Raw genomic sequence first — 11817 nt, 5'->3', positions numbered from 1 at the left:
CTGCCTCCTCTTACACTCCCCCAGTGCAGAATGGAAGCGGCCTCATTACTGCTGTGCTACAGGAAAATACAGGCTTCATTGACACCAAGGCTACAAATGGCTGGCTCCCTACTTAGTCTTCAAGGACACCAGCTAGGCTGGGGGTTGAGGATGCTTCTTTAGAGCCTAGACATAGTAGAATCTGGGTTTCCCACTTGTCTTTTGATGGTTTAGGTAAAGTGGGACTATGGGAATTTTTCTTTGGTGTTCTGACATAGCATAGCCATTACTGTCTATAAATTTTCTGTCCTGTTAGATTATCCTTTTTTCTGGTCCTATAGCTAGAAAGAGGAGGTTCTTCCTGTCTGTACCCATTGACATTTCCAGTTTGCCAGCTTCTTCAGCCCCAAGGCTGGGATATGTGTGGCAAAAAGAAAACCCAGGAAGTCACTGTAATGTCAATCCTTGTATCCCAAGGTCCCTAGCTTGCCTTCTCTGTGTACCTTCTTGTTTTCTCATATTTGTTTTGTAATCTCCAGTTTTTAGTTGCCCAGGAGGAATGGGGCAAAATACAAATACTCCACCTTGCCATTTGTGGGAGTTCTATGCTTTTCTTTTATATAAATATATTACATATATGTTTCATGTAATGAAAAAGGATCAGAGTCAGTAGTACCCTCTTAAGAGTCATTTGGTACGACGAATGTCTTTCTTCTTAAAACAAATGTCATTTTTTTTTTGCTCAAGGAGATACTGAAGCAGGCACTGAGGAATTTTTGTTACAGACCTTCCTCCCAGGGCCTGGGTGCTGGTCTCTGATGGATGGCCACTGTCATGGCTTTTGAGATCTGTGCACACAAGCTTCTAACAAGCAAGGCATAAGTGAGTCACAATTAAGCAAAATGAGTTAGATGAATTGTGAGAACCCGACGAAACAGGAAAGAGAGTCTACGTAAAAGGAAAATAGTTGGGGGATCAAGGAGAGCATTGCATTGCCAGGAGTTATCAGCCACTAACATTGCAGAAGGTAACAAAAAACTCCCCAGATCTAGAGAAGCAGCCAGAGGACTGGTGCGCGACCAGTGGGGAATATGGACATTGCCAGTAAAGCGTGAATGTGGGAAAGTGGGTGAACAACTTCGGGGCTGAGACCTGTTATACCCTAGAGGTAGAGGGAAGGACACGCTACGGCGGGGCGGGGAGAGAGAAATTCTGTCGGAGTCATCTCTACTGGGCTCCAGGAGAGGCAGGAAAAGCTCAGAGGGAGCCTGCCGCAACCTTGCCTGGGGCTTCAGTGGAGAAGGGCAGGAAGGACTGCGGCTTTGGCCCCGCGCTCCAGCCAGATCTGCGGGGCGACCGGGAGGGGATCCAGCGGTCGCGGCGCGCAGCGCTTCCCGGCCGGGGCGGAGCGTGTCCCTACAGCGGTCCCAGCCTGCGCGCCTCTGTCCCCGCGCGCGCCCGTCCGTGCGCTCCGGGAACCAGATCCTCGCGCCACAGACTTCCGTCCTTCGCCCGCGCTTCCCGCCTCTTCTCTGCGCGCCCATCGACAATGGATGGCAACTCCCTTCTCTCCGTACCCAGGTAAGACCTGCACTCCCCGTTGCCCCACCCAGTGGCCCTCAAACTCCGCGGTGCGCCTCGGGTGGCTCTCGAGCTTGCGGGGCATTAGGGTCTACGCTTGGTAGGGTCTGGCCACCCTGGGGACGGGTGACCCCAGTCCACTGCCCCACAGGGCGCGGAGCTGGGTGCGGCCTGCGCGCCGGGGCGGCTCGGGGTTGGGGTACAGCTCCGGCCAGCTTCTGGGGCCGGGCCCGGGGTCTGCTCTCCGCGGCGGGAGCCGGGAACCGCACTTTCCGTGGATGCAGCCTACACGGGTTTCGCGCCTTGAGGGGAGCTCCGCTTCAAGGTAGGGATGAGAATAGGAGGGAGCAAGACTCGGGCAAAGTACCCCCATCCTTATCCATCCGGATCTGAGCGAGTGTCCGCCGTTGCCGGGGTGGCAAGTGGTTGGGGAGAAGAGCAGGGGAGTGGGGTGGTGAAATTGCCCCTAATCCCCGCCGACATCTAGGCTGAGCCACATTTGAGACCTGGGACAGCAGGACCTGGGCCGGTCCAGTCCCACCCGTTCCCATATCCTAGACAACTCTGCGCTGGCCGAGCGCGTCCCCTGCCTCCGTCCCAGCCTGGGGTCCACACGGGGTAATTCAGGGACGCCACCTTCGACTCAAGCCAGGTGGGAGCAGCGCGTTTCCCCGGGTTGCGTCTCCTTCTCCCCGCTTTGCCCCCGTTCCGCGCTCCCTCACACTCAGTCCTTTGTGAATTTGAGAAACTGAGATTTTTATATTTCAACCCCCCACAAAACGTTTAGGGGTAAATTGAGGTTGTAGCACCGGTTGTGTTCCCTCAGCTGGGCAGGTGGCTTTTGTGTTCTTTGTGCAGGTCAGGGGATCCACCCAGAGAGCGGGAAATGTTGAAGACCGCTGGGTGCGGCGGTCTGGCTCCTGTCCCACCTCTGCTGGGCGAGGGGCTTCCTGTTGCTCATGCTGTCATCCCTTCCTTCCCCCTTTCCTCAAGCCCCCATCTAGGCAGCTTCCCGCCGAGATCATCAGGCACAGGAATAAACATTTTTCAGCTCGCTTTCTTGGAGAGCAGCAAAACCCAACATCCGCAGGCTAGGGCACACATGTAGCTGATACTATATTGCCAAGTAGCCAAGATGGGGGTGAGAGTGGAGTGGAGGTGGCAGAGGAGGACGAAACTGCTTTTCAAGCGCGTTGAAGGCTGCCATCTAGAGACTTGAAGTATTTATATTCTGTAATGAAATAGAGCTTTCCCAGCTCCACAGGCAATTTCCTCTTTAAGCATCCCTTCTCTGTGGGGGCAGCAAAGGGTTCTGAAAAGGCCCCTGGTGGTTTCTATGCCTGGCCTGAAGCTGCTCTCCAGTGCAAAATCTCTAACCCTGGGCCAAACATGGTCAAACTACCACGAAGTCTTTCCATTTAGCCCTAATGCCTGATAAGGATAATCAGAATTGCAGGAAGCTTTTTCTTTTGTTTTGATTGTGTGTGTGTTGTGTGTGTGTGTGTGTGTGTGTGTGTGTGTGTGTGTGTTTAAATATTAAAAAAATACTGTCACTGATTTTTAGGTAAAAGTGTGGGACACTTTGAAAGAAAGCCCACTGGGGCTTTACTTTCTCCACCCCCTATTCTACTGCTTAAGATCTTTGGAATTGAAATGGTAAACTGTGATTCCAGCATTCCCATAGAGACATCCCTCTAAGATAAAAAAGAGCTTGCTTGCCTTACACACAGGTTTGCAGATGCCTGCGGTGCAGTGCCTGAGTAAGGACTATATTCCTATTCAAAAACTGGGACATTTTCTAAAATATTAAAAAATTTCTAAAATATTAAAATTCATTATGCTAATAATTCCTTAAAATTATTTGTATTGCATTTCAGTAAAAATGATTTTATAAAGAGTTGACCAACTGCTATGATATTGCTGTGTCTTGTAGTATTCTATTAAAATGTTAATATAGGTTTAATAGCAGCTACAACAAATTGCATTGAAATTTGAATAGTATTGTTTGTTTACCAGAACACATCATATTTCCACAAATCAGTGTAGTAATTCAGCTATTTTATTAACATCTTTTCTTATATAAGACATATTCAGTTAAAGCTTATAGAATAGCTAATTTGATCCTCTATTTCAATGAATACAAGAAACATGATATTTTATTGGAAACCAGAAGCATTGATAAGCAAAAGATAAACTAGAATTACCAAACAGTGTGTGAAACTATTATATTAGTCATACCACTTGTCCAAAGAACTTTGAACTTAAGGAATTGATGACTGGGAAGTTTTACAGGTTTTTTTTTTTTAAGAAACTGGCAATGATCAAGAAAAATCAAGTGGTTGTCCATCAATATTTGTGTTAAATCTGAATATTTTCAGTATCTAATATAATTAAATCAGTGATTATAAATCAGTTTCTCTTAAGAATTATAAAGCAGTTGAAGACATTCTGTTTAACACTTGGGTAGGAAAAACAAAATGATTTAGTAATACATTGAGTTAATTATAGAATTTTTCATGTGTTGTCTTTTACAGTTTCTTAACATTTTCAGTGAACCAAAGATATAGATGAAATTTTATTCAAGCAGTGTTCTGCAGTGATTGATCTCAAAATTGTTTTTGATTCATACAGTTTAGATACTTGAAGCATTTTTTAAAAAAAGGAATTATTTGTGTTTTAAGCTGTTGTATTACATTACTTCTGTGAAAGCTCCAATTAGTTGTTAATATTTTCATTTTTAAATACACAATAAGCTATGTGGATTATAGTAGAGAGTTCTTTCAGTCAAAACTGGAAGGTGTTTCCAGATATGGGTCTGAGCTATGGAAAGACAAAGTGTTCCCATCTTAGTTGCATTATAGATCCAGAAGCCAAGTGTGTCCCAACTAGTACTCAAGTTCAAGAAGAAAACATAAAAAAGGGGGAAATTTTTTTAGTTATCTATTTTACAAGAAGTTTATTTGATTTGCTAAGGTCATACAAGTAGCCATTTTGAAAATAAAAGAATATCTAAAGACTCTCACCCAGCATGTTTTGTTTCTGTAGTTCATGGTGCTACAATACAATAGCTACCCCTGTAAGTCCCAATTATATAGGTAAATCATATAATCATACAACTGGTATGTATAAAATAAGGTTTATATTTTATGAAGTATTAGTTTATTAAATTGTTTGATCATCATATCCTGGTGAGTTAATATGATGGATATAATTATCTCTATTTCTTACTTGAAAAATTTGAAGCAAAAGGAAATTAAATGAGGAAAATAATTAGATTTAGAAGGTCACACAACAGTAGCAGAGCTGGGTCATCCACAGAGTTCTTCTGGCTTCAGGTGAGGCTTTCTTTCTTGTACTGACTAAAAAATCCACACTTCCTTCCAAAAGAGATTTTGGTGTACATTTTGGACAAACACTAATATCTTTAGAACACATGGGGGCAGCCTAAAAGCAAGATCATCTTTTAAAATCAACTAATACTGAAAATACTATTTTTGTAAACAGAAATAATTTGTCAACTTTGTCAACTATCTAAGGTTTAATTTGAAATTTAAGAAAGGGGCTGTCTCATTTCCTAAATCACTTACATTTTTATACTTTTTTGTTTTGTTTTGCCTACTGGATTCTATTTTAGTAATTTAGTTTTTATATGACACTTTGAGAAAATTATCAAAGATGAACTTTTGAGAAAACAAGGTATTTTGATAGAGATTTCCTGTGAATTTATTTTAACAAACCTAAGATTAACCTAGCAACATTTCACCAAAATCTCAATGCTTTTCCTCTAAGAATGCTAGTTCTAGGGAAAAAGAAAAAAAAAAAAACGAGATTTCCTTTCTTTTAATGGAGCAAACAACCCAATACTGTAAACTAGACTATGGTCTTCTGTCAACAAGATTTTATTGAAAGGTTATCTGTTTTCAGATTCATACGAAAGGAAATACTCAAGAGTGTTACACTTCTGTGTACGAATTTCATACAAAAGGAAGTATTTAAGAGTATTACACTTCTGTATTCTATTTATCTGAAACTCTCAGAAAAGATGAATCTATCACTCTTAACAAATAGAGGAGAAGGGACAAATAACAGATAATGTCTTAAGTATAAACCACAACCATTCTCTATCCTGAAAGTCATGCTCTCTTCAAAAAGCAGCTCTGACTTGACCACATTCTCCAACTCAGAATTCACAAAGAAATGTGGCCCAAGAGGTGCTGTTTCCTACAAAGAAAGAAAGTGGAAATTAGTTCTGGTGCCAAGGACTCTGAGATCCACATTGCCTCAGGGTAACAGGTATCTGGAGAAGAGACAGAGACTCTGAAGACATTCTGGTCTCTCTCTCCATGTGGTTCCTGTGGTAGAATATGTATCTGCTACTAAATACTCAATTTTTAAAAATGAACTATAAAAACTTGTCTCATTCACAAGGGGTTGGCTTTGTCTGGTACTAGTCATTTTAATGGGGTTTTATTCTGTGCATGAGAGTCAACAGCTACAGAGACTTGTAAAGTGAAAAAGAAGAAACAGTGATGTATTTGATGGAAGGAGACCTGGGGTTTAGTCCTGTTCTGAAAGTGATGGCTGTGAGTGTCTCAGCATGTTGCTCAATTCCTCTGTCATCTCTTAGATGTCATAACATATACCCCGAATATTCTGCTCTTCTAGGTCCCTTTTACTTCTAACTTGTACTGCTATAGGCTTTATTGTAGCAGTGTCCTTTGGTTGTGCATTATACAGATGAACATCTCATTCTTCTGAAAGAGACACATGAAATTAAGGCATTTGAAAGAACAGAAGCATCCAATAGAAAGCCCAGCTTGTTTTTAATTATCCTGCCATAGGGAGAGGAGCATAATGTTCACAGAAAGTACAATAAAATTTTATTTGTTGTAAAGAACACAGTACAGTATCTCGGTTTTACTACTTAGAAGTTTGCCCACATTGGGGCAAACTGGAAGACTTGAGATAGTGTGTGTGAAGTATAAGGAGCAGTGAACTTTTAGCTGTTTCTGCTTATCATACTTGATAAACTCCTCCAAATTCAACTGTTTCATGATAGATTTTTGAAATCAGTGTTGGGGAATAGCCCACATAACTCAGACATGAAGCACACTTTAAATGATCTTGGAATAGCTACTGCAGCTTCCTCTTGGCTTAACTTTTTCCTTCTTTTTTCTCCTAACCTTAGTCTTCATGTTTAAAGTTGTTTCTTATAGATAGGCTTTTGTATTTTACTTTTTAAAAATCCCATCTGATAATCTCTTTCTTTTAATTGGTATGTTTAGACCATTTACATTTATTATGATTCTAGAAAGTCTGGATTAAAATTCAACAACTGACTAATTATTTTCTGTTTGTGTTATCTGTTATTTGTTTCTTTTCTCCTCTTTTCTGCCTTCCACTGGGTTGATAATTTTTTTTTCCATGCAGAATATATTTATTAAATGATAATTAAAATATGCTAATTTAAGGTTACATATACATTATTAAAACTTAACAATAATGATTCCTTTTATCTTTATTAATTTATTTGTTTATACTTCTTTTTAAAAAATTTGTGATAACCTTATGGTTTAGAATTTATAGGGGTGTCTGGGTGGATTAATTGGTTAAATGTCTGACTCTTGATTTCTACTTGGGTCTTGATCTCAGGGTCATGGGATCAAGCCCTACGCATGGAGTCCACTTGGACTCTCTCTCCTCTATCCCTCTCCTCCCCCTCTCCTCCATGCTTTCTCTATCGCTCTATAAATTAAATAAATAAGTATTTAAAAAATGAATTTGTGTATATCATTACTAGCTTTCATTATTTACCTTCAAATTAAAATAAACCACTTCATACCCAGTGTAAATCTCCTACAGGTATATATCCAAATTCTCTTCATGCTATTGCCATATATTTTGTTTTTGTGTATGCTGTAAACACTATTTATTGCTATTGTGTTTGCTTTACAAGTAAGCTGTTTCTTAGAGTAATTGGAAATAAGAAAATAGTAAATTTCATTTTACCCTCATATATTCCATTTCTGACACTTTATCTGTGTAGAGCCAAGCTTCTGTAAATAAAACTTTCTTTAACTTTTCCTATAAGAAATGTCTGCTGGCAGTGAATTTTCTATTTTTGTTTGCCTGAGAAAGGCTATTTTCCCTTTACTTTTTGAATCATATTATTTGGACTATAGCTGTCTGTTTGCAAGATACTTTTTCTTTAATTGTTTTAAAGCTATCACTCCATTGTCCTTTGGTTTTTATGGTTTGTGCTAAGAAACTGTTTTCATTTTTATTTTTGCTCCTCTCTATGTTACATGACCTTTTCCCCTGCCTGCCTTCAAAATGTTCTTTTTAATCTTTTATTTAGAACAATTTAAATGTAATTTGCCAAGGTGTGTGTGTGTGTGTGTGTTGTATTTATCCCACATGGTATTGTCTGAGCTTCTTAGGATCTGTGGTTTAGTGTCTGTTATTAACTCTGAAAAAAAATAATCCATGATCTCTTATTCCCTACCCTGTTCTTATTCTCTCTTTTTCTTCAAGAATTCCAATTGTGCATATATCAGAATACAGTTCTTAAATACTCACTTCCATTTTTGTTTAGTTAGTTGGTTTTTTATTCTATTTTTTCTCCTTTTGTTTCAGTTTAAGTAATTTGTATTGGCCAACCTCAAGTTCATTGATTCTTTCCTGAGCTAACTTGATTCTACTGAAGAATTTGTTAGAGGTGTTCTTCATTCCATTAAGTGGTTTGCATTTCTAACATGCCTATTTGATTTTTCTTATAGTTTTATGTCTCTACAGAAATTGCCCATGTCAGCTTGCATACAGTGTACTTTTTCCATCAGAGTCATTAAACTAATAATCATTTTGAATTCTTTGTCAGATAGTTTGAACATTGGTGACAGAGTCAAGTCTGGTTCTGCCAGTTGCTTTGTCCCTTGAAAGTGTTTTGTTGTTGTTGTTGTTTTGTTTTGTTTTGTTTTTAAATTTCCTCATTGGCTTTTAACATGTCTTATAACTTTTATTAAAAGTCTGGTATTATGTATAGGGTAATAGAATTTCCTGCAGTGGAAACTGGAAGTCAGTGCGATTATTTTTTCCCATTTTAAAGATAAAGAAATTTAGGCTTAGAAAAGTTAAATGACTTGTCCAAGATGATACAACTAGTGAGAGACAGAGTCAGAAATTGAACACTGCTTTTTAAATTCCAGTGTTTGAAGGTTGCCAAACTACATCATTGTCCTTTTCTGTTTCCTAATACATGCACCTACCTACTCTGGAGGCCTCCAAGACACTTATTCATGCCACATGGCTTCATGTATTTCAGGTATTTTTGAACTTCTAAGAAAGTTACTGAGGCATATATATATAATGGTGAATAAGAAATTATTCTTGCTCTCCATGACCATAGTATATAATTTCAACATGCATTTCTTTTGTTAAATGTTTTTTGATTCAACTATGATCCCTAAATCAAAAGCAACTGTGAGGATAGATGGATGTTGCAAGAGATTTTGACACAACAACAAGAAAGCAGTGGAAACCCAGCACATGACTGCCAGTGGAGTCAAGCACATGAATGAAAAAAGTTTGTATCTGTTCCCAAAGAGGTGTAAGAATCCAGGCACTGAAAAATCTACCCGCATATCAAGCTACACTCTGTAGGAAATAGAAGAGATGGCATATTAGACCTATGGTTTGAGAGAATTTCTCTCTAAAGAAATAATATGCAGACCAGTGTGCTTCTTTTTATTCCTTTAATTTAAAATACATATTGCATGGCCAAATTTTTGAAATAGTTAACGGAACCTCTTAGAGTAGCCATGGTTTTAGAAGTACAAGTTAGTTTAAAAAAAATAAAGGTATTATATTAGTTTTTCTATTTTGCTTTAACAAATTGTAAAATTATTGGCTTAGATCAACATAAATTTATTATCTTACAGTTCTCTACATTGGAAGTCTGCTATGGGTCTCACTGGAATAAAATCAGTGTCTTCCCAAGTCTGTATTTTTTTCTGGAGACTTTATGGAGGAATTTGTTTTCTTGCCTTTTCCAACTTTCAAAGGCTGCTTATAACATTTTCTTGATGACACCTTTCCTCCATCTTCAAAGGCAGCAATGGTGGCTTGTGTTCTCACATCACACCTTTCTGGTTTCTGACCTCTTGTTCTGCCTCCCTTTTGCACTTGTAAAAATTATAAAATTGTAAAAATTACATTGGATCCTTCCAGATGATTCAGGATAATCTCCCTACATCAAGGTCAGCTGATTAATAACCGTAATTCCATCTTGAAACTTGATTCTACTTTGCCATATAAAAACATATGCACAGGTTCTGGGGATTAGAAAATGGAATCTTTGAGGGTCACAACAGGCCTTAATTTAACTAAAAAATTCATCATGCTAGCTCTGAAATGGCACTTGAGATTATACTAAGAGTGCCCTCTCTCTCTCTCTCCCTTTCTCTTTTTCTCTCTCTCCTTTTTTTTCTTAAATAAAAGGGAAAAGTGACAGGATGATTTGTTTCTCCACTGCTATATATGAGTCATTCATTGTAGCTGAACTGACATAATGACCCAGTTCCTGAAGTGTATTTAAGAACATAAAACCAGGGGGCACCTGGGTGGCTCAGTTGATTAAGGATTAGACTCTTGGTTTTGGCTCAGGTCATGATCTCAGGGTGTGAGATAGAGCCCCATGTTAGCTCCATGCTTAGCAGGAAGTCTGTCTGGGATTCTCTCTCTCCCTCTGCCCCTCCCCCTGCTTGTACTCTGTCTCTCAGAAAATTTTAAAAAATAAAATAAAATCTTTAAAAAAAAATGACCATGAAAGCAGTTCAGAGTAGAACTGGTGACCTTACAGAATTCACTCTTTGGTGCATCTGTTTGTTGCAATGGTCATTAATGGTTTTCAGCAAATATTTCTAGCTGTGTTCCTAAGCATGGGGTAGGATTCCAGTTGCTCATGTCTTTGGTGCAAGCTATGGCCATATAGCTTGGGCCATATAACTTGCTTGGGCCAATTGTAAGTATGTAGAAGGGACATGTGTCTTTTCCAAATGGAAGTATTAAAGAGGGCATTTATGATTGCTTCATTTCTCCTGCTTTCTGCCATAGTGAATAACAGATTTCACATAGTGCATGCTCCACCAGCCTGAGTTTTAGAGTGACCACAGCTTGAAGCAGAGCTCTCAGCCAATCCATGATAGATACATAACATGAGCAGGACATAGACCTTTGAGATTTTAATTTTCCAGGATTTTGGAGTTGTTTGAAACTGCAGTAAAACCTAGCATATTTTGCCTGATCTAACAGAATTCTTTCTTTGCTTTGGACTTCGAAAGATCCTCATCACTAACATCCAGTGATATGAGGATGGGATTGGAGAAAGGGAGAGATGGAACTCACCTCGACTAGTTGAAGCAGTCAGGAAGCAGGCCCTATGCACCAGATCCAGATAATAATGAATACTGTGGCCTGCAGGTTTCTCCTCCTGAGGACATGGAGTGTGAATGGGAAATCATACTCATCCTGATGTCAATTCACACCTTGCCCATTTTACAGTCCCCCAGAGCTGCTGCTATTTATGCTATAATGGCATACCATAAGCACATTTAACCCATGCAAATTCAATGCTATACGTTTATTTTCCTTTTTTAAAAATATTTCATTCTCCGGCTCTTTCTCATTATTAAAAACATGGTAAGCTTATATTTATTTGTATTTTGATTACATATTATATATTTCTACATAGTACATACACACACAAATAATGTTATAAGACTTTTTTGCAAAAGTCAACATGTCATAATTTATAAATTTCTTAAGGAATTTTTAAAAGTTATTTTAACTGCACACCCTTTTCAAGATAAGGCAATCACATTAGACCTCAAACTCTGCATTAGATGCTTCTAATTCTGCACAGTGATTCTGGTAGCATGTTAACAGAAGAAAAGGAAGACTAGTGACAATTATTGATCGGACACTCACTTCTGACACCTCCAAGATTCTGAGATAGGGTACGACTGAGTTTCTGTCCTCCTTACATGTCATCCTGGGGGCAGGTGGCATTGCAGATGGAGGCAAACATACTGGGAGGTAGATACTGAGCACATGTTAACTCTAGTTTCTCCTCATTTCCTAAGAGACTGCTCTCTGGCTAACCAAGCTGATCAGTTCTTTTATTTGATTGAGATTGACAGATGAACCCTAACTTCTTTAACCAACTGTTTAAAAACAACTTCTTAAAACAATTTCTTCCCT

The 11817-nt window shown here is 39.1% G+C and overlaps 1 protein-coding gene across 6 annotated transcripts in view; it reads left to right on the top strand.

The window, feature by feature from the left end:
• The first annotated feature begins 1136 nt into the window (after nucleotides 1–1136).
• The window catches only part of SPHKAP (SPHK1 interactor, AKAP domain containing), a 175085-nt gene continuing 164404 nt past the window's right edge, over nucleotides 1137–11817 (top strand). For 4 of the 6 annotated variants that reach the window (XM_059393651.1, XM_059393653.1, XM_059393649.1 and 1 more), the window contains exon 1: nucleotides 1138–1560. In XM_059393651.1, the coding sequence (XP_059249634.1) occupies nucleotides 1529–1560 (32 nt within the window). In that variant the 5' untranslated portion in view covers nucleotides 1138–1528. Of the gene's footprint in view, nucleotides 1561–1640; nucleotides 1886–11817 lie in introns of those variants that run through there. The other 2 variants (XM_059393648.1, XM_059393650.1) reach the window with 2 other exon arrangements.

The sequence above is a fragment of the Mustela nigripes genome, chromosome 3, assembly GCF_022355385.1.
Source record: "Mustela nigripes isolate SB6536 chromosome 3, MUSNIG.SB6536, whole genome shotgun sequence".
Lineage (NCBI taxonomy): Eukaryota > Metazoa > Chordata > Mammalia > Carnivora > Mustelidae > Mustela > Mustela nigripes.
The sequence above is the reverse complement of the archived record's forward strand: the minus strand, read 5'-3'. Positions and strand labels throughout refer to the sequence as shown.